Genomic DNA, 24,147 nt, shown 5'->3' on the forward strand with positions numbered 1-24,147 from the left:
TATACCTCCCCCCCACTGACACCAACGATGGGGCACTATACCTCCCCCCCACTGACACCAACGATGGGGCACTATACCTCCCCCCCACTGACACCAACGATGGGGCACTATACCTCCCCCCCACTGACACCAACGATGGGGCACTATACCTCCCCCCCACTGACACCAACGATGGGGCACTATACCTCCCCCCCACTGACACCAACGATGGGGCACTATACCTCCCCCCCACTGACACCAACGATGGGGCACTATACCTCCCCCCCACTGACACCAACGATGGGGCACTATACCTCCCCCCCACTGACACCAACGATGGGGCACTATACCTCCCCCCCACTGACACCAACGATGGGGCACTATACCTCCCCCCCACTGACACCAACGATGGGGCACTATACCTCCCCCCCACTGACACCAACGATGGGGCACTATACCTCCCCCCCACTGACACCAACGATGGGGCACTATACCTCCCCCCCACTGACACCAACGATGGGGCACTATACCTCCCCCCCACTGACACCAACGATGGGGCACTATACCTCCCCCCCACTGACACCAACGATGGGGCACTATACCTCCCCCCCACTGACACCAACGATGGGGCACTATACCTCCCCCCCACTGACACCAACGATGGGGCACTATACCTCCCCCCCACTGACACCAACGATGGGGCACTATACCTCCCCCCCACTGACACCAACGATGGGGCACTATACCTCCCCCCCACTGACACCAACGATGGGGCACTATACCTCCCCCCCACTGACACCAACGATGGGGCACTATACCTCCCCCCCACTGACACCAACGATGGGGCACTATACCTCCCCCCCACTGACACCAACGATGGGGCACTATACCTCCCCCCCACTGACACCAACGATGGGGCACTATACCTCCCCCCCACTGACACCAACGATGGGGCACTATACCTCCCCCCCACTGACACCAACGATGGGGCACTATACCTCCCCCCCACTGACACCAACGATGGGGCACTATACCTCCCCCCCACTGACACCAACGATGGGGCACTATACCTCCCCCCCACTGACACCAACGATGGGGCACTATACCTCCCCCCCACTGACACCAACGATGGGGCACTATACCTCCCCCCCACTGACACCAACGATGGGGCACTATACCTCCCCCCCACTGACACCAACGATGGGGCACTATACCTCCCCCCCACTGACACCAACGATGGGGCACTATACCTCCCCCCCACTGACACCAACGATGGGGCACTATACCTCCCCCCCACTGACACCAACGATGGGGCACTATACCTCCCCCCCACTGACACCAACGATGGGGCACTATACCTCCCCCCCCACTGACACCAACGATGGGGCACTATACCTCCCCCCCCACTGACACCAACGATGGGGCACTATACCTCCCCCCCCACTGACACCAACGATGGGGCACTATACCTCCCCCCCCACTGACACCAACGATGGGGCACTATACCTCCCCCCCCACTGACACCAACGATGGGGCACTATACCTCCCCCCCCACTGACACCAACGATGGGGCACTATACCTCCCCCCCCACTGACACCAACGATGGGGCACTATACCTCCCCCCCCACTGACACCAACGATGGGGCACTATACCTCCCCCCCCACTGACACCAACGATGGGGCACTATACCTCCCCCCCCACTGACACCAACGATGGGGCACTATACCTCCCCCCCCACTGACACCAACGATGGGGCACTATACCTCCCCCCCCACTGACACCAACGATGGGGCACTATACCTCCCCCCCCACTGACACCAACGATGGGGCACTATACCTCCCCCCCCACTGACACCAACGATGGGGCACTATACCTCCCCCCCCACTGACACCAACGATGGGGCACTATACCTCCCCCCCCACTGACACCAACGATGGGGCACTATACCTCCCCCCCCACTGACACCAACGATGGGGCACTATACCTCCCCCCCCACTGACACCAACGATGGGGCACTATACCTCCCCCCCCACTGACACCAACGATGGGGCACTATACCTCCCCCCACTGCAAAATTACAGTTATGAAGTAGCAACGAAAATAATTTTATGGTTGGGGGTCACCACAACATGAGGAACTGTATTAAGGGGTCGCGGCATTAGAAAGGTTGAGAACCACTGATCTAGAGGAAGGCAAATAAAACCCCCAGCAAAGCATGATCCAGTTTGCTTCTGCTGGGAAAAAAATTCCTTCCTGATCCCCCGAGAGGCAATCGGATATTCCCTGGATCAACTTTACCTATAAATGTTAGTATCCAGTTATATTCTGTGTATCTAAGAATCCAGGACTTTTTTAAAGCAATCCACTGAGCTGGCCAGAACCAACTCTTGAGGGAGTCTATTTGACATTTTCACAGCTCTTACTGTGAAGAAACCTTTCTGTGCTTGGAGATTAAATTTCTTTTCCTCCAGATGTAAAGAGTGCCCTCTTGTCCTCTGTGATGATCTCAGGGTGAATAACGCTACACCAAGTTCACTATATGAACCACTGATGTATTTATACATGTTGATCATATCCCCCCTTAATCTTCTCATTTTGAGAGAATAAGTTCAGTTCCTCTAATTTTTCCTCATAGCTGAGCTCCTCCATGCCTCGTATCAGTTTGGTTGCCCTTCTCTGTACTTTCTCCAGTTCCCCAATGTTCTTTTTGTGAATTGGTGCTCAAAACTGAACTGCATATTCCAGATGAGGTGTTACTAATGATTTGTACCGGGGTAATATGATATCTCTCTCTCTGGAGTCTATACCTCTTTTAATACAAGAGATGATTTTGCTCACTTTAGAAGTGGCAGCTTGGCATTGCATGCCATTATTAAGCTTGTGATCTACCAGAACCCCCAGATCCTTCTCCACCATTGATTCCCCCAGTTGTACTCCCCCTAGTATGTATGATGCATGCATATTCTTAGCCCCCAAGTGCATCACCTTACATTTATTAACATTAAACCTCATTTGCCACATAGTTGCCCAATTAAACAGAGCATTGAGGTCAGCTTGTAAATTGGAGACATCCTGTAAGGACGTTATTCCACTGCACAGCTTGGTGTCATCTGCAAAGACTGAAATGGGATTTATAATCTCAGACCGTATATCGTTTATAAATATATTAAGTAAGGGTCCCAACACTGAACCTTGGGGTACACCACTGATGACCCTAGACCATTCAGAGTGTGAATCATTAACCACTACTCTCTGAATACGATCTTTTAGCAAGTTTTCTATCTATTTACATACAGATTTTTCCAAGTCTGTAGACTTTGCATTACACATTAGCCGTGTGTGGGGAACTGTGTCAAACACTTTTGCAAAATCCAAATATACCATGTCCACCGCCACCCCTCTGTCCCAGTATACCACGTCCACCGCCACCCCTCTGTCCAAGGTTTTGCTCACCTCCTCATAAAAAGAAATCAGATTTGTTTGACAATTTCTGTCTTTCATGAATCCATGCTGTCTGTTGCTTAAAATATTTTTTTTCCAGCAAGAACTCATCTGTGTGGTCTTTTATTAACCACTTGCCTACCAGGCACTTATACCCCCTTATTTACCAGGCCAATTTTCAGCTTTCAGCGCTGCCGCACTTTGATTGACATTTGCGCGGTCATGCAACATTGTACCCATATGAAATTTTGATCATTTTTTTCTCACAAATGGAGCTTTCTTTTGGTGGTATTTAATCGCCACTGGGCGCTTTACTTTTTGTGCTATAAATAAAAAAGTGCAAAAAATTTGAAAAAAAAAATGTTTCTTTGTTTCTATTATAAAATTTTTCAAACAGGCATTTTTTCTCCTTCACTGATGTGCGTTAATGAGGCAGCACTGATGGGCACTGATAGGCGGCACTGATAGGCAGCACTAAAGGGCACTGATAGGCAGTACTAATGAGGTGGCACGGATAGGCGGCACTAATATGCAGCACTGATAGGTGGCACTGATAGGTGACACTGATGATGGGTACTGATAGACGGCACTGACTGGCATCACTGCTGGGCACTGACTGGCGGCACTGACTGGCACAACCCCTGGGCACTGACTGGTGGCACTGACTGGCAGCACTGCAGGGCTGCACTGGTGGGCAGCACTGGTGGGTGGGCACAGGTGGTCACAGGTGGGTGGGCACAGGTGGGTGGCACTGCTGGGCACAGGTAGGTGGCACTTCTGGGCACAGGTGTGTAACACTGCAGAGTGGCACAGGTGGGTGCACTGCTGGGCACAGGTGGGTGCACTGCTGGGACCAGGTGGGTGAAGCTAGTGGGCGCACTGCTGGGCACAGGTGGGCGGAACTTGCAGGTGGCACTGCTGGGCACCAATCATCAGGGCACTGATCATAAGTGCCCTGATGATCGGTGCCGATCCCCGCTCTGACAACTGCCGGTTCTCGGCAGTACTTTCCTCACGATCTGACAGCGTGAGGAAAGTGCAGCCGAGAACCGGCACTTGCATTTCCCTCTGATCAGCGTGTCATTGGACACCGCTGATCAGGTGGTAAAAGGCCGCTGTGATTGGCCTTTTACCACATCACGTGATCAGCTGTGTCCGTAGGACACAGCGATCACGGAGATCGCCGGGTGCGCGCCCCCTGGGGCGCGCAGGAGAGCGCGTTCTGGGAGGACGTCATATGACGTCCACTCAGAACTGGCCGGCCGCAGTGCAGCTGTCATTCGGCTATCTGCGGTCGGCAGGTAGTTAAACTCTCCAGTATCTTCCAAACTATAGAAGTTAAACTAACAGGTCTATAATTACTTGGTAAAGATTTTGACCTCTTTTTAAATATTGGCACCACATTGGTACAGAATACAGAAATATTTGCAGTATGAGAACTGTTTTAGGTGCCAAAGTGTTTAATTTTTTTGTCTATATAGTCTTGAGATTTACACAAGTCACAGAGCTCTGTCCGGCAAGGCAGGAGGAGACCTAATTTTTTTTCTCCACTGTAGTTAGTTTACACTTAGAGGTCTTGTCCTTCCTCCAGCTTGTGATTTTATAGTGGAGAAGCAGCAGACCCACAGATTTACCTCGTAGTCACTCTTACCAGCTTTTATCATTTTTTTTTTTTTTCTTATCATATCAGCACTACAGTGCAACTAATTGGCTTGCCAACCTCTCTCAGCCAGGGCTCTGCAGTACAGGGATTGATAGACTGATTTAGGCCCAGTTTATACTACATGTGTTTCAGTGTGCCTTTTCTCTGACAACCATATAACCTACTTTCTGTGTGTTTTGGATGCAATGTCATAAGGTCACATCAGTGCTTGCAGTTCCAGTGTGTTGTGGTTTCAAAACAAAAAGTAGAACAAGCTGCATTTTTCCTGCACAGAACTGTACTGATAAGCAGTAAAACGCATCAAACATGTGCTGGAACACACGTCCCTAGCTAAATGGAAGAAGGGGGGGGGGGGGCAATGAACTGGAACGTGTCAAACGCACTGGAATGCATCAAAAACACACATGCAGAAACTCATCCGGAACGCATCTGGACTGCGTTTCTATAGTGTGAACTGGCCCTCAGTCAAATTTAGGTTCCTGCACTAGTGGCAAAAAAAGGTTTATATATAAAGGATAACAAAAGGAAGAGTCCTGAGGAGTTAGAACCACTGTCAGGTGTTTATTGCTCTCTGTATCTTCATTAGGGAGATTTGTTCATTAGTCCTGATGACCGATGTCACCGGGACGTAGATTGAGCTTACATTTTGAGTTGCCGCCAGGACAGGAAGAGAGGGAAAATTTTCCAGTGGCAGTCATGTAAGAGGGGATTTTCTTCACATTGGAAAGATATCTGCTCAATTCCTGTTTAGTATACAGGACAGGTAGTAAAGGGAAATCTCTCTAATGGGGACACAGTTTGCAAACAAAAAAATGACTTAATTTTAACATTCTCTACTCTGTCCAAAATGAGGAAGGGGGGGGGGGGGGGCAAGTTTTTGCCTTTTGGATATTCTTTAATGATATATTAGTAAATGCAGAATGATATAGCAACAAATGCAGTGTTGCATTCATTTATGTCTTTTATATCTGCCTGCAGTTCAGCTGTAATTCTTTCAGGTCTCCCAGCTTTTGGGGCATATCTGGGCTTGACAAGCCATGTGTGTTTGGGCCGTGAGCCTTTCCCTGCACTCTTGTCATACTCAGATGTACAGTTGAGACCATGCAGCCATTGCGCCTAAATTCACGAACACAGGCTGCCTGTACACAGCTTCACACTGCACGAGAAACAAACTCTTGCACGCTGTTCATGCCTCTGCCTTTTGTGATTGCGCTCATAAAACATAATTTATTCTAATGAAGAGAAAAACAGCCAATCACTTTGAGTCCTGTGCTGAAAAGTGGCAGTTAAAGAATGAAAATGTAATTTTGATTGTCAAGTTGTCTGACACCATTCTTCCCCGAACGGTCCAGTGATTTGTTTGAAAGTGATCATTTCACACAAAAGGGTTGCATTGTTTGATCCCAGCCTAGCAGAAGGAATCCTTCAGGCCTCTGTCCTGTAAATATAGATGTCTGCTTTTCTAGTTGAACACATTCTGTAATAATTGGGGTTGAACAATGACCGTGACTACAGGAACTAGTGTGAAATCACGAGCCCCAAGGCAATCTTGGACAGCCAGGGGAAAGTGCTTTTATCAGCTGCAGAGAAGGGGAACACAAGTGGCCAAACCCTACTTATATATACACATTGACCATGTAGCTTGCAGGGTTTTCCCAGATCTGCTTTATAAGATGTTGCAGAGGATTTCTATATGTAATCTTTGTGCACAGTCCTAGCAGCTAACACTATTATGTTCTGATCTCTCGTACTGACTGTTTGTTTTGTTTTGTGTGTTCAGGTGGAAGACTTGGATCAGCTAAATATAATTCATGTGACTGGAACAAAGGGCAAGGTGAGTTGCAGAGGAGGAGAACAGAATTCAGAGGATAAGTTATGTAACGTTCAGTTCATTGTCAGAGCCTCGCTGTTGCTGAACACATGAAATCTCCCAGCGGCCTTATTTTGGAAAAGCACACTCAGTTTTGTGCTCTGACTGCAGTAAACAACTGGCAGCCTATTTACAGCAGGGGTAGGCAACCTTAAAGAGGTGGATCTCTACCGGAACAACATGGGAGAAGTCAAAGATCACCAGGCACAGTGTCGACTTCTCACACCTGATTAAAACCACTAATTGCTGTACTACAACATTGCTTTCATGTGCAGTGCATGGCAATCATTGGTTTAAATTGGGTGATGAGGAGGCAATATCGCTTCTTACTAGCAGTCAAACACACAACCTGCGGTTGAGTTGCAGTTTTACCGTCCAAAATCCTTACCCCCCCCCCCCCCCCCCGTAACTGCTGGGGCAGCAACCAAAGGTGTACACATGCCACAGCAGGAATTAGACCTTCTGTTGCTTTTGGTACGTGCTACTGCCTGCCAATTGCAACCCATTCAAGTAAATGGGGCCACTCTGCAAGCGCCCCACGACTGCATGCTTCTGCGGTGTCCAAGGGGTTAAAGCATGTGGTGAGAAAGCAACATAACGCTGCCTGCTTAACCCCTTGTTTGCTGTACTGCACAAGGTTGCAGGGCACTTGCAGAGCGGCCTTATTCACTTGTATGGGTCATGCTTGCCAGGTGCTACACCCACCAACAATGAGGGAGCGTATAACTCCAGCTGCGATGTGTACACCCCTGGCCACTGCAGCTAAATGGGGTGTGGTTGGGTCAGGGTTGATAAAAACATGTCTTAACTATGGGGTTTTACACCCCCCCCCCCCCCAAATGCAAATGAACCTTTACTGTGCTGAGCCCCATATAAGGTTGCTTTCATTCTGATGTGCTGTGGTTTACATGAACCAAAGGTGCAGCACAGTACATCTGCGACTTTCCTGGGTTAACGGTGCTTTGCCATAGGCTTCTATTATATCCTGCAGGTGTGGTGCGCTTTCTGCAAGTTCGCCAAAACTCCTACGTTCACAAGTTTTGGTGCACTTTCAGAAAGTGCACCACACCTGCAGGATATAATAGAAGTCTATGGCTAAGTGCAGCAAACCCGCAGGAAAGCTGTAGGTACAGTGCACTGCACCCGTGGTATGGGTAGACCGCAGCACATCAGTGTGAAAGCAGCCCTATGCTATTATACCCAGTGTATTGCTGCACACTGATCTGAAAATCTCTTCTTTCCTGCTGCTGCCATCATTCTGAAAGTCGCTAGCCGAGATAAGAGGTGGAGTGCAGTTGGTATCACTCTGCATGGGACAGGAGCCAGCACTACTGAGGAGGCATAGGCTTAGGCAGCTCTTGCTCCCTAATTCAGCTCTAACTTTACAAGTAGTCCCTCTGCATTGCATTCTGTTTGCTGCTCTGGGATGGCGGGTCAGCAAGCCCAGACCACGATTTACCAGTTACCTGGCCGTGATCTACTGGTTGCTGACCCCCCGAGTTAAAGGGTGACATCTGTTTATGACGTGTCACTGTTGGCGAAATGTGACATGATGGCTACAGTGTGTGCATGCAGTGGGTTTGTTTAAGAATTCCAGTGAAATTAAGTCAAAATGGCAAGTGTATGCCCACAAGAGATGCAGACTGAGGTTTTAACTATTTCCCACACCATCCCAAATTAAAATACCTTTTAAAATATAATTATATACAAAGTTATGTGTAGTGTTAAAAAAATCTATTCATCTTACCCTCCCTTGTTCTCATTAAAATCTTGCATGTATTTACAGATGTTAAAGGCAGGTATGCCTCCCTTCATTCCCTGTTAATGGTTCAACTTGCTCCTGGCAGGCATACTTTGCAGCCTATGGGGCTACAGCTGTGCCCTGGACACCTTGTTCCAGCCAGGCCCTAGAAAAAAGAGCCTGTCCAAATTGTCAAGGCTGTTTGTGCGATGAGAATGGAGGGTTGCTGTCATCTAAAGTTTGTCACTACATTTAATCTTAAGAGGAGGGTAAGTGGGTGGGGTAGGGGAGTGTTTTTGTAAAACTTAACTTACCCAAATAAAGTGATACTAAAGGTATTTTTTATTTTTTTTAAATCACAAACAAGTTTTACTTGCTTGCTCCATGCAATTATTTTGCAGAGAGCAGCCCCAATCATCTTCTTCCCAGTTCCCCTACTGCCCTCCTGGCTCCTTACCCTTCTGAGTGCCCCGTAGCAACCTGTTTGCTGTGGGGGCATTCATGTGTGCTTGCTCCCGAACCCTGTTCTTCTATCTGTCTGTAGACACACAGAGCGTGGGTCGGCTCAGCCCTGCCCCCGTTCCCTCCTCACTAGCTGTGATTGACAGCAGCGGGAACCAATGGCTCCCACTTCTGTTTCTGAGCCAATTAGATTAGAGAAAACTGGACCGATGCTCTCTAGTGCAAATCACTGGATCGAGATCGGTAAGTATAAGGGGGTCTGGGGGGGGGGAAGCTACGCATAGGTTTTTTACCTTCATGCACAGAATGCATGAAGGTAAAAACCTTTGGCCTTTAGAACAACTTTAACCCCTTGACGCCGAGCACACGCAAATATGCTGCCTCTCGGCTTCTGGGCTTTGACGCCAAGCGGCTGCATATTTGCATGCAATTAGAAAATACATTTGTGCTGAGCGTGCGCCCTGCGCGCTCCCAGCACGTATGTCCGTGACTCACAGAAAGGTCCCAATCTCCCCTTTTGATCGGGACCTTTTCAGATCATGTAATGGCGAATCACGTCAGTCACATGACCCTAAAACCCCTCCCGGCTTCTGAAACTCTTAGAGGGCTGGCCGGCGCGAAGAGGTTAAACTGTACGAGTTGGTACATATTTTTCTTTGGATCTTTTCACCTCAGACTGCAGCTGCAAAGGGAGAAATCATTTGCATGTGTTCCCCATAGCAATACATTTCCAGCCATAATTGTTATAGCAAAGGTTAAACATTAAAGCTTGCATATGAGTCTCCTTTCCTCCAGTTTGTGTTGACAAGCTTTATAGTTCAGTGTTCTTTGCCACTGAACACATGATATGAGAGAATGATAAACATCTTGAACTATTCTCCAGCATTACACACCTTGATAGATGACATAGTTTTAGAACTCTTTTAGTGTTAATGTTCAATTTAGAACCCAGTAGTAATGGTGATGTACGCTGCAAGGAAAATGCTTTCATTTTTTTTCCATCTTTATGAAGAATGTTGGGAAATTCCTCCGCAGCACACATATAGGGACCAGCTAAGCTGCCCTTCCTCAGATTCTGCTCCAAAATGTTTAAATTAATTTTGACATGAGAGGTGTGGAGGTTGCCCTCTATGAAGAATTTCTAGTTCCCTGGATTCTTGATGGACCCCTTGGCTTCGGTACTTTGACTTGCTGACCAAGGTCAAGTCAGGAGATTCCGAGGGCATTCTGAATATAGTTGCTGATTGCAAGTACCTGTTCTGAGATAGGCAGGCAGCTAGCATTTTCAGAAGGTAGGCAGCAAAAGAAGTCTCTACCACAGCTCTAAAAACCCTCTAGCCATTGTAAATACAAAGCCCAAAAGGACTATGTGCTGCTAACAAAACCACTGGTGTCTATGGTGAAATGACATTAGTCCATCATTGTAGCCCACCAAAGTCTGAGATGACCAGCTGCACAAAACGTAATAACATATGCATAAGAAGATCACTCACCATGCCATGGTTTATGGTTGAGTCCACTGTAATATACAATAAACTATGTGGTCAATTCCAAACAACCGCTGCATTTTGTATGATGTTAAGCTATAGGGCTAGACATACCAGACTTTGTGGCCATTCACAGCGGGGAAAGCGCAAACAACCATCTGATACCAAGATGCTGGATAACCAACAAAATGGCAGTATGTGTTTGCTGCATCTTTTCAGTGTGGTCACAGACCGAAATATACAAAATGACAGAAATGTTACTCTTAACTTTATGCAGAAATGTTAACAGGAGTATGAATTTTTTTGTGAAATAGTTTTTTCTATATATTGCTATTATTGCTTGTGTGGCCAATGGCTGATCTTTGTGTTTTGTGTTTTCAGGGGTCCACATGTGCCTTCACCGAGCAGATTCTGCGGAACTGTGGCCTAAAGACTGGATTTTATAGGTAACTATCAGTTTGATGGAGGTTTTGCATGTGTGAGGGGAATGACGAGAACTTGTCAGTTGAGCTATGGGTGACCAACAACTAACTACGCAGATTTGTTATGCATGTGTTTTGTAGCCCAGGGAGGCCAGTGGAGAAGTTATCCCTTCACATGACAGACAGGCTAATTGCTGAGTTCCTGTCAAATGAGAGCTAATGTGGAAAACTGATTAGTTCAAAGTTCTTGGCTGATGGTACAGACTACAACCTGTGCTTGATTTTCCCTGCCATTATGTGTCTTCTGTCCCTTTACCCCTGGTTCACATATATGCGGCCGTGCGGGCCGCGTTTTCCACGGACACGAGAACCCATTCATTTGAAAGGACTCCCATGCCCATGACACGCAGGGAAGAAGTCCCTGCGCTTCTTTGGAAAATGCAGCCCGCATAGGAACCTCTGTTCCCAGTACGGTTGCGTTTTCCAGTGCAGGCGGCGTGCCATTAGAACTAATGGCCCCCGCCCACGGGTCCGCATTTTTTCTGTGCAGGTGGTGCAGCTGCACAGGTTTTCGTGCGGATCCGCAGCGGCACCACCCGCACATATGTGAACCTAGGGTTAAGAGTAGCAATGTATGGGTAATGCCTTGTCCTAACTATACCTCCTGTTGTTCTGGATGTTAGGAAGTGCATGGTAGCAAAGTGGATAGATAGGTTTCCTGTGTCAAAAAGTAGAAGGAAAGTCAGTGCAATAACCCACCTTTTTTAAATTTTGCTTCTCGTTGCATCTTACCTTTCCCTTTGTACATTTTCTAATAAATAACAATGGATGTGCCTCATCTTAATTCAACAGGACACAGGAATTAATTCAAATGTAAGTGCAGCACTACAGCATAAGTGACAAATGCAATCATAAATTGCTTATGTGAATAGAAGTGTTCATACAAAATTCCAGTGAAATAAATCAATTAAAACGTCTCAGATCACATAGAATCATAAAAAAAACTCTAAAATTCTGAATATAAATAGTGGATAGTCTGTGGCACTGCAGGTCACAGAAGTACCAAGTGATATGTGTTCATATTTAGCAATAATGGTGATATACATAGTCTGTGGCACTACAGATCACAGCAATGCCCGGTGTTCGTGGAACTACAAGGTGCAGCAATACCATCTGGGATGCTTGAGAGTGCTCATGATCCAACATGGGAATCCACCACCTTCTATGGATGTGCATTCACCAGAAAGCTACTTGTAAACTGGAAACATCCATCACTTCCTCTTGTTCCAGCACCACCTAGTGTACAAACACATAGCTAGGCACACACTTCACCCTGTGATCATCCTAGATGTTAACCCCTTCCCAACCAGGTACAGTAATCGATGTATGTTTTTAGCACTGATCACTGTATCACTAGTTCCCACAAAGTGTCAGAGTAAAAATGTCCGCTGTAATATCACAGTCATACTATAAGTTGCTGATTGCCACCATTACTAGTATAAAAAAGAATAAATAAATAAGTTTCCAGTGTGTGTGTATGTGTGTAATGTATGTGTGTGTGTGTGTGTGTGTGTGTATATGTATGTATATGTATGTATGTGTGTATGTGTATATATATATATATATATATATATATTAGACACTAACTTTTTGCGCAAACAAATTAGTAAACGCTTATTAGGATTTTTTTTTTTTTACCAAAAAATATGTAGCAGAATACATTTTTGGTTTAAATTTTACAAAAAAAAAATAATTAAAAAAAAAATGTATTGGCTATGTTTTATTGTAGAGAAAAAATTTTTTCCCTCAAAGTTGACATTTTTAGTTTGTAATGCAAAAAGTAAAAAAATGCAGAGGTGATCAAATACCACCAAAAGAAAGCTCTATTTGTGGGAAAAAGACATAAATTTCATTTGGGTACAGCGTTGCATGACTGCACAATTGTCAGTTAAAGTAATGCAGCAACGTATCGCAAAAAATGGCCTGGTCAGGAAGGGGGGTAAATCTTCCGGAGCTGAAGTGGTTGATGACTCAAATAGCGGTTTTGGCTTCTAGCGCTCAGATGCAATTTAGTTCGCTTTAAAAAAAACCCTAAAAAACTTGAAATTACACTTGCGTGTGGCTGTGCACTAATCCGCTGCACTGCAGTATAAAAGCATGTAAATGTCCCCTTAAAGCGGAACTCCACCCAAATGGGGAAGTTCTGCTTTAAGGTCTGCTCCCCCCCCCTCCTCTTTCTCGCTTGGCAATCTTTTTAGGGGGGGGGGGGGGGGGGGTGCGGGTACCTTGTTTTTCGTCCAGAAACCTATCTGCTTCTGGGTTTTGTCAAACTTGATTTAACAAGCTGAAGTTAAAAGCTGATTGCCTACCATGCACGGCTGCAGCAGATTTTGCGTTCTCCAGTTTTAGTAAATCTCCCCATTGCATTGTTGTGACTCTTATTTAAGCTGGCTTTAAAGCTGAATCCCTGGCAAACATCCAGATTGATGGATGAAATATGAGAGCTGTTTTACTTTGCCAGGGTATGTGTTTGTGCATCCTGTCCAGATATTTACACAGCAAACCTGAAGACCTGACGTTTCTGTACTGCAGATATATTATACAAGTGGGTCTTGTAGCCTGCTTTCCACTACCCCTAATGACTTTTACATCCTTTATGGTCTTTGTCTAAGTAATTGTAGACTTTGCATGTGAAAAATGTAATCTTTGCTGTTTTGAATCCCGATTGCAGCTCTCCCCACCTGGTACAAGTGAGAGAGAGGATCCGGATCAATGGGCAGCCAATAAGCAAGGAACTGTTTAGCAAATATTTCTGGCAAATTTACAATCGTCTGGAAGAGTCCAAGGTGAGTCTTAAGGTTGCAGGATGTTGCTAAAGCTTAACTCTGGCATCTCTCCTTCTCCTAGTCTGAGTGCGTCTGTAGAAAGGTTCACAGGAAGCTGAATGTTTCAGAAAAATTGCTGTGCTTGAATTTATCCACTTGAGGCTCTAGGGCTTATGGCACACACCCTAAAATACTTGACGGTTTATCCTACTGACCCCTGCATCAGTACAGCACATTGCGATGTGGAAGTTGGTGGGAGAAACCACTATAGGGATATAGACAGCCATGGAAGTGTGGGTTTCTCAGAGTTCAGAAGAATATTCTTGAGTACAGAAGCATTCAAAAGCTTAGGCAGGGGGATAGGTAAATATTTTTTATATCTTTTGCAAGGATAGCTTTGTAGTGTGACTGGGTTACTTTACATGCAGAAGAAAAAACTTCCAATGACAAAAACTGTACTGAGGAGCAGCAATAAAGCTGTGTGTAATTTTAAAACTCAGCTGCTACACAAGTGGTGATTACTTAATGAACTTAAGAAGTCACATGGGAAAGAATTGTGCGTAATGTGGAATTCCTTTGAAAGTGAATTGTATATTATGGGAAAAGACTTTTGCCTGGCTATTGGCCATGGCACTCCTACCATGACCTGAGCTGACCTAAAGTATGATTTCCATTTGTGTGGGATGTCTGAATGAAAGACTAGGAAGTTTTGTGCCCCTGCCGATTTGCAAGAGTACAATTATGCTGCAACGTGGTAAGATATTTATCTATATTTGGGTCTTAGCATACATAAGAAGCTCATGAGGTACACTCTGATCAAAATGTACATTCAGGGAGCACAGAGTATCTGGTCAGTGCTTCAGCTTTTTTTTTTTTTTTTGTTTGTTTTTTTTTTTTTTTTTTTTTTAACTCCCAGGCATTTCTCTATTGCTTCTTTCTATCACTCTTTTTCAGTAATCTGGGAACCCCTGTTTATAATTTTGGAAAGCTATTCCCAAAAGACATCCTCTGCAGGCTTCTTGCTGTGTTGCACATTCTAAAGCACAAAGAAGTTTCCCGTAATCACCAGTCACATAAAGCATTTATGCACACTGGGCATTTTTACAGCTGTTGTTTTGAGCGTCAGGCGCTTTTTTTTTCCTTTTTTTTTTTTTTTTTCTACAGTCAGTAAACTCCCCTGCATGTTATTCTATGTGTCCATGCACACATAGGCTTTTATCAGCATTTTTTGGCAGGGGCATTTTCAGGCTGAAAAAAAAAAACCAGAACTACTACCTTTAACCATTTCAGTAACGGGCACTTTTATCACCTTCCTGCCCAGGCCAATTTTCAGCTTTGAGTGTTGTCGCGCTTTGAATGACAATTGTGTGGTCATGCACACTGTACAAACATTTTTAATATTTTTTTTCATACAAATAGAGCTTTCTTTTGGTGGTATGTAATCACCACTGAGCTTTTTTGCTAAATAAACAAAAGAACCTGAAACTTTTGAAAAAAAAAATGCGTTTTTCCCTGGTCACCTTCCAGGACAGCTTCACAATGAGAGGCTCCTCCCAGGAAACACCCGAGCCACTTTTTGCCTATAATTATCCTCTCTCCGTAGGGGGCCCTCAGTATTAGTGCTTTCTCCAGCCAGGAACAAGCCCCGGACGCTAATCCCGTTTGTTTTTTGTTTTTTTGTTTTTTTCTTTTGCTGTCTGGCGGGGTACAGAGGCCTCCTGGCTGGGGCCCCCCTTCCTCTTTTTCTCAGCAAGGCAGGGGCCTTGTGGGGTGGCAGAATGGAGGCAGATCTGTCCGAGCTGGGGGAGGCCAGCAGCAAAGTAGGAGCCTGTTGGCTGCTATGCAAACCCCACCAACCCCCCCCCGCCTCTTATGTTCTTCCTAGCCTGGGGTCTCGGGGGTTGGGGGGCCCAAGGGGGTACGGGGTCCCTCTTCTCTCTCCATCACCTCGGGGATTTCAGGTGCCAGTGGGTGCACATTAGGGAAGTCCCCCAGGGCCCTCGGCTTAAGCTGATCAAGAAAGAGTTGGGATCCCTCTTTAAAGATTTTCTACAAAATATGATGCAGGAGATGTCTAAAACCTTTCAAAACTTTACGAAACAGATGTAGGAACCAGTCCCGGACGAACCTCAACCCGGCACTTCAGGCATTCCCCCGCCGGATAAGAAAAGGAAACAGGACCCGGGTGCCGTTGTGGTTCGAGAAGAGGAGCCTTCTGGCACTTCCGACTGAGGAAGGTGAGACGGAAGACCAGGATCACAGATCGCAAAGGTTCCTTTTTCTAGTAGAAGATACAGAAGGCCTCTTGCAGGTAATCTACGATACTCTGGATTTAGAAGAGGAACAATCGGATCTCTCTCTCTGCACGACCAGCTATATGCAGGACTACAAAAGAGAAGCGGCCGCATGTTCCCGCTCTACTCCACCCTATGGTCTACCATAAAAAGGGAATGGGAAGAGCCGGAAAGGAAAGCTTTCTTTCCTAAAAATCTTTCAAAGGCATTTTCCGTTTAAGGAGGAAGATGCGTCCATATGGGAATCCTGCCCGAAACCTGATGCCCCCCTTTCGAAGATCTTGAAATCCAAAGATCTATCCTTTGAAGACGGAGGTTCCCTAAAATACCCAATGGACCGCAAGGCAGACACATTTCTTAAGAGCGTGGGAAGCATCTGCAGTAAACTTTAAATCAGCAATAGCAACAACCTGCGTTTCCAGAACCCTAGATGTATGGCTAGGGCAGCTCCGCTCTCACCTTATACAAGTACACTGGCTGAGGAAATCCTTAAATTACTACCGGTCTTAGAAAAAGCAGTGGCCTTCATCACAGAAGCATCGGCTAAGACCATCAAATATACAGCAAGATCGACTTCGCTCATAAACTCAGCCCGAAGAGCCATCTGGCCAAAATCCTGGCAGGGGGACATCGCCTCCTTCGAGGGAAAACTCCTCTTTGGGCCTGAACTAACTTTGGTCCTAGAGAGGTCGGCCGACAAAAGGAAGGGATTTCCAGTCCCCAGCAGGCAAACGGGACACATTTTTTGCTCTAACAGGCAGAACGCAACGACAGAGGCCAGGTTTCAGGGACAGAAGAAGGGCTGAGGCTCAAAGAGGAAGGGAGAAGGGTGGCTTCCTTTCAACCCCAACCAGGACAAGGCAAAAACTCAGTCCAAGTGACTGCTGGAGCCTGGTGAAGGGACACTTCCACATGCAATGGCTGCCCATTCATCTTAGATACCATTTAAAATGGCTACTGGATAGAATTTTCACAACTCCCCCCTCACAGGTTTTTCCCGACTCTACTGCTAAGGGAGGAGGGTAAGGCAGATGCACTCGTGAACCTCCTGGAAGAAACGCTCCAACAGAACGTGGTCAGTCAGTTGGAGGAGGAAGTGATGGGAAGAGGATTCTACTCCCATTTTTTTCTAAGAAGGAAGACGTCTGGGAAATACAGAATGTTGCTCAACCAAAAGAAAGTGAACGAGTTCGTAAAACCCAAAAAACTCCGTATGAAGACGATCTACATGACGAAAGAAATCCTTCCGCCTGGGGTATTCATGGCATCAATAGGCCTAAATGATGCATACCTTAACATCCCGATAAGAGAGGAGTCGAGGATGTTTCTAAGGTTCACGCTAAAGGACAAGAACAATGATCTTGTTCCAATTCAGTGCACTCCCTTTCGGTCTATCTTCAGCACCAAGGATATTTACGAAAATCCTAGCGGAACCTCTGCAAGCCTTGACGATGTACTCTTGTTCGCAGACACTGAAAGTGCTCTGAAATGCCACGTGGAGCATGCAATATCCTTCTAGGAAAACCTACGGTGGCTAATAAATACTTAGAAATCGCAGTTAGTCCCTTCCAACAGAATCCCATATTTTGGATATATTCTGGATTCCACGAATGCTTGCTTATACCTGACTCCAGAAAAAGCACTCAAACTACAACAAGACTCAAGGACCCTCCAGGGGACGGCAACTTGCACAATCAGAAGCGCCATGAAGCTCGTCGGCCACATGACAGCAGCCATACCGGGGGCACAATGGGCACAACTATACTCCAGAACGATTCAGAATCACATCCTCTCCCTCTAGGACGGCAGATAAGTGCCTCTAGATTCCAGCATCCACCTCACGCAGAAAGTGAGAGAGTCATTGGAGTGGTGGGAAAACATTCACACGCTGGAAGCCAGGAGGAAATGGAAACAATCCAATCCATCAAAAATCACCACTGACGCAAAGTATGCGGGGGTGGGGCGCACACATGGAGGGTTGTCTGACCCAGGGCAAGTGTGACTCGGAAACCGCAAAAAGATCATCAAACTTCAGGGAAGTATTGGCAATTTGCAGAGCACTTACGACCTTCCAGGAGAAAATAGAAGGAAAAGAGATTCAGATCCTGTCCGTCAACATGACGGCCGTTGCATACTTGAACAGGCAAGGAGGCACGAGGTCCCCAAAACTGATGGGACTGGCGGAAACCCTCTTGAGCTGGGCAGAAAGAAACCAGAAATCAATCACGGGGGTCCATCTGAAGGGAGACCTAAATATGCTTGCGGACCAGCTAAGCCGAGCGGAAATCAGTCAGAATGGTGCCTCAGCCACACAGGGTTTGCCCAAATCTGTAGCAAATGAGGCACTCCCTCCATAGACCTCTTCGCCAGCCAAAGAAATGCAAAACTAGGAAAATACTTCTTCCTTCAAAGGGACCCCCAGAGTGTGGGGACAGATGCACTGGCCCAGCCATGGGAGGGGGACCTCCTTTACGCTTTTCCACCATTCAGACTACTACCAAGAGTGGTACAGAAGATAGTCGTCCCAGGCCAGAATCATCCTGATCACTCCATTCTGGCTCAAAAGGTCATGGTTATCCTTCCTGAAAAAACTGAACCTAAGGGACCCATGGACAATACCACCCATGCCAAAATACCCCCTCTGGGATCTGGGTACAGTCTTAAAAAGTTTCCAACAGAAACCCTTCGTACCCTTGGAGGAATGGTCTCTCAGGCATTTGACCTTCAAGACCACCCTTTTGATAGCCCTAGTCTCTGCCCCCAGAGTCACCGAACTGCAAACTCTGTCAGTAATAGAGCCTTACTGCACAATCCTGTTGGATAGGATTATCCTCCATACGGACCTGGCATTCCTATCAAAGGTCGCATCACACTTCCATAGATCACAAGAAATCATAATACCATCCTTCTGTGGGAACCCGAGCAACACCGAAGAAAGAGGCTACAACAAAATTGACGTAAAAAGATGCCTAATCGCATACATCGAGCGCACCAAAGCATGGAGACGCTCATCCAGCTTCTTCATCTTATTCCAAGGAGCAAGGAAGGGATACAATGCCTCCAAAGGCACCATCGCAAGATGGATAAGAGAAGCCATCTCAGAGGTGTTCAAAACCATGTCACTCCACCATCTGGCTTGAAAGCGCACTCGACTAGGGCCACCGCAGCTACCTGGGCAGACAGCTGGCGCCTTTCCCGGACAGATCTGCAGGGCTGCAACATGGTCCAGCTTGAGCACCTCTACCAGGCACTGCCTGTTGGACCTGATTGCCAAAAAGGACCAGGTGTTTGGCAGGAAGGTCCTGCAAGCAGCAGCCCCGCCCTAACGTACATATTCCTATTCAATCCTCTCATTGTGAAGCTGTCCTGGAAGATGACCCGGGAAAACGCAGTTATTTACCTGTTAACTGCATTTCCAGGAATCTTCCAGGACAGCGTAGCTCCCTCCCAATTACTGTAGAGCTATATACTCTGAAATTCTGTCTTTCAATGAACTGGACATATATTTTTCCTACTGTTATCTTAATGCTTTATCCTAGGCCTTCGGTCATATTCCTGTACTGAGGGCCCCCTACTGAGAGAGGCTACTTATAGGAAAAAAGTGGATCAGGTGTTTCCTGGGAGGAGCCTATCTCTCATTGTGAAGCTGTCCTGGAAGATTCCTGAAAATACAGGTAACAGGTAAATAACTGCGTTTTCTTCGTTTCTGTTATAAAATTTTGCAAATAACCTTAAGTCATAAATGTAGGTCAAAATGTACTCTGCTACATTTCTTTGGTGAAAATACCCCAAATTGGTTTATATTATTTAGTCTGTAGGAAAGTTAGAGTCCACAAACCATGGTGTATATATATCTGACCATCGATCAATTAATGTTCTGACGGGCAATCTCATTTCTTGAAGCCCGAAAATGCCAGGATTAGTACAAATACCCCCCAAATGACCCATTTTTGGAAAATGGACAGTCCAAGGTTTTTAGTAAGAGTGAGTTTTTTTTAAGTTGTAATTTTTTGTTAAACTTCATTTATTATATTTTTTATTTTTTTTTTCCTTTAACCACATGCCACCCAGCCACTGTATAAATACGGCGGCAGGGGCAGGCAAAACCACTTTTAAAACGTGTGTTTTGTAAACAGGTAGGGGACGCGCCGCCGCCCTACCTGTCCAGCCGATCACAGCCGCAGATGTCAGTCGCCGGGTCACAGCCGGTCCTTACCGGCTATCTCCCGGCGATCGGTGGCAATCAGTGACAGAGAGCACAGCTGCAGTAGCTGTGCTTTCTGTCACTTCCCTGACAGCTCGAGGACAAGCTGATCGGCACAGAAGAGTTTCTCTCTCCCGATCAGCCTGTCGCCATCCAGTACACACCCCCGCCTCCTAGTAAAACACTCCCCCTCACACAGATAACCCTTCCCTGCAAAATAAACTTAACCCCTTCCTCCCCTGTGCCATTATTACAGTGTCAGTGTTTTTTTTTTTTTTTTGCACTGATCACTGTATTGGTGTCACTGGGAATGTCAGTGACCCCAAGTCAGTACCCCCCAATGTCAGAATGTCCGCCGTAGTCTCGCCATAACTCACTGATCGCCGCCATAATTAGTATAAAAAAAACCTAAAAATCCCAGTATCTTTCCCGCCATTTGTAAACGCTATAACTTTCACGTAAACCAATTAATTTACACGTATTGGGTTTTTTTTTTTGTTTTTTTTTTTAGCAAAGACATGTCGCAGAATGCATTTTGGCAGAAATTTATGACTAAATTTGATTTTTAAATTTTTTTTTACTGGACATGTTTTATAGCAAAAAGTCCAAAATATTGTTTTTTTTTTCCTCAAAATTGTCAGCCTTTTTTTTTATAGCGCAAAAAATAAAAACCGCACAGGCGATCAAATACCATCGAAAGAAAGCTCAATTTGTGGGGAAAAAAAAGGATGTAAATTTAATTTATGTACTGTATTGCATGACCGCGCAATTGTCCGTTAAACTAGCGCAGCGCTGTATAGCAAAAAAATGGCGTAAATTGCAGTATCTATACCATAGTTTGTAGACGCTATAACTTTCACACAAAGCAATCAATATAGACTTATTGGGATTTTTTTTTTACCAAAAACATGTAGCAGAATACATTTTGGCCTAAATTTATAACCAACTTTGAGTTTACTATATATTTTTTATACCTGAAAGTAAAAAATATTGTTTTTCTTCAAAATTTTTGGCCTTTTTTTGTTTATAGCGTGAAAAATAAAAAGCGCAGAGGGGATCAAATGCCACCGAAAGAAAGCTCTATTTGTGTGAAAAAAAGGACGTAAATTTCGTGTGGGTGCAGCATTGCATGACCGCGCAATTATCAGTTGAATTAGTGCAGCGCCGAGTAGCAAAAAGAGGCCTGGTCATTAAGGGGGGTAAATCCTCTGGAGGTCAAGTGGTTAACACACTGTGACCAGAGCAATACAGTGTTACCGGTTTTTTTTTTTTTACACATTGCTGTATTTCATTGATATTTGCAACCATTGTTACTGAATGAAGCTGATTCATTCAGTCTTTTGTTGTGATATAGCTGTGATTGGGCAAAGCTCATCACATGATACAGATGGGCTGTGATTGGCCCTGTCTGTACCATGTGACTGTTTTGACAAATCCCAGCTAACAACACACTTGTATACAATGGATGGCATGAAAGGAAGCCATCTATTGTGTACAATTCTCATGTGATCAGCTGTGATTGGTCATGTGACACTGGCAAGGGGCCTGTGTAGTGATCTGGTGACAGATCGTGCGGCACCTTCTGACAGGATGTCATATGACGTCCTATCAGGAGAAGCGTCTCACCTCTGCTATAAGCCTGGCAGGAAGGTGTCAGAGGAGTTTTGCAAAAACGCTCTAACACCGAAAAACGCTGCTATATGGCGTTTGAGCATTTTTGAGCCTCAAGGTTTTGTGGGAGTATAGTATTGCAAAAAAAGAATGCAAATGCTGAAAAACACTAACAACGCTAATGTAAAAAACGTGACAAAACTCATGTTTTTAACATAGCATTCTACAGGTAACGCTACTGGCGGTTTTATAATGTCCAGTGTACATGAGGCCTGAAACTGGCTTTAAAAGTTTAGATGTGATTAAAGATAAAAAGATAGAGAGAGCAAAAGATCACAGATCCAGTTTAAATAAATACTCCCAAAAACCCTGCCAGGTGTTTTGCAGCAGTGGAGAACTGGAAGTGAAATAAAGCAGACCCCAGAAAATCCACTTCCAGCGGCCCTGCCAGGTGCTCTCTAGATTCTGACTGCAATGTATAAGTCGGCAAGAAGGTGTGCTAGAAAAATACAGGGCAGGCATGGTTCAGCTTCTTCTAAGAATAATGGCTGCCTGGCTTTCTGTGGGTTCAGTATTTTCTGAGTTACTGACCTGGGACAAGCATGTAGATTAGAAAGTCAGAGTAAAGCCAGAACTCTGCATACTTGTTCTTTATCCAGCAACTCAGAAAATATTGTATCCGTGTGAATATCAGGCAATTGGCATTTGCATTGGGGGACTTCAGCAAAGGCAGGCTCCCCATTCTGCAGGTTACAGATTTCCTTCAACCCTACAATTGTTTACGATCTTTAGAAAATGCTAATTTACTGGCTATTATGCTGAACTGCTGGCTTTAGTACTTTGATTTTCCTGATCTGCAGATTTGTTTCGTCACAGAGACTGGGTTCATTTAAAATGCTTATTTATATACTTTTTTAAAGGAAAGTTATTGAAGGAAAAGCTAAAAAAAAAAAAAAAATCTTCAAAGTGAGCCTCTATGGTTTATGATGTCTGCCTGAAGTTTAAATGTTTTGTGAACTAAAGATAGCATAAGAATTTATTAAAGAGCACAAACTAAACCATCAGTTTATAAACAACAATACCTGTAAATAATATGAACCACAAGCCATTCTACTTTACCTCTAAGACCATGATTCAGTATGACCTTCCTGTACAGAACAGTAACCATATCAGAATCTTCTTCCCCTCCAGACTGATGACTACTGCTCCATGCCCGCTTACTTCCGCTTCCTGACCATTATGGCATTCCATGTGTTCCTTCAGGAGAAGGTTTGTAAATTAAACTTACAGAGATGCAAATCATTGTGAGCCTGCAACCTTCTCCTGAGCTGCTTTTTTTTTCCCCCCTTCTATATCACAGGTAGATCTGGCTGTGCTGGAGGTGGGAATTGGTGGAGCATATGACTGCACAAATATTATCCGGTAAGTAACATTTACTGACACTTCATGCATTAAGTCCACAGATATTACAAAGTATGCAGGATCACCTCTATTTCTTCTCAATAGGAGAGGTGATGGGTTATGACAGTAGACATCCACACATTTGGCCACTTCATGCATGCTTTTAATTACATAGTCTGGCTGAAAAAAGACAAAAGTCCATCCAGTTCAATCATTAACAAAAAAAAAAGGGCAAAAAACCCCAGCAAAGCATGATCCAATTTGCTCCTGCAGGGGAAAAACATTCCTTCCTGATCCCCTGAGAGGCAATCGGATATTCCCTGGATCATCTTTACCTATAAATGTTAGTATCCAGTTGTATTCTGTGTATTTAGGAAACAATCCAGGACTTTTTTAAAGCAATCAACTGAGCTGGCCAGAACCAACTCTTGAGGGAGTCCATTCCACATTTTCACAGCTCTCACTGTGAAGAAACCTTTCCGTGTTTGGAAATTAAATTTCTTTTCCTCCAGATGTAAAGAGTGCCCCCTTGTACTCTGTGATGACCTCAGGGTGAATAGCTCTACACCGAGTTCACTATATGAACCACTGTTGTATTTATACATGTTGATCATATCTCCCCTTAATCTCCTCTTCTCAAGAGAGAATAAATTCAGTTCCTCTAATCTTTCCTCATAGCTGAGCTCCTCCATGCCTCGTATCAGTTTGGTTGCCCTTCTCTGTACTTTCTCCAGTTCCCCAATG

At 45.3% G+C, this 24,147-nt stretch overlaps 1 protein-coding gene across 2 annotated transcripts in view; it reads left to right on the forward strand.

Annotated features, from left to right (window-relative positions):
* Positions 1–24,147, forward strand: part of FPGS (folylpolyglutamate synthase) — a 71,360-nt gene that overhangs the window by 18,737 nt on the left and 28,476 nt on the right. For both annotated transcript variants that reach the window (XM_089669003.1, XM_089669002.1), the window contains exons 3-7: positions 6,867–6,920; positions 11,028–11,092; positions 13,800–13,914; positions 23,194–23,271; positions 23,363–23,424. In XM_089669003.1, coding sequence (XP_089525129.1) covers positions 6,867–6,920; positions 11,028–11,092; positions 13,800–13,914; positions 23,194–23,271; positions 23,363–23,424 — 374 coding nt within the window. The remainder of the gene's footprint in view (positions 1–6,866; positions 6,921–11,027; positions 11,093–13,799; positions 13,915–23,193; positions 23,272–23,362; positions 23,425–24,147) is intronic.

This window comes from Staurois parvus, unplaced genomic scaffold, assembly GCF_062004578.1.
Source record: "Staurois parvus isolate SC_StPar_1 unplaced genomic scaffold, SC_StPar_1.0 ptg000068l, whole genome shotgun sequence".
Taxonomy (NCBI): Eukaryota; Metazoa; Chordata; class Amphibia; order Anura; family Ranidae; genus Staurois; species Staurois parvus.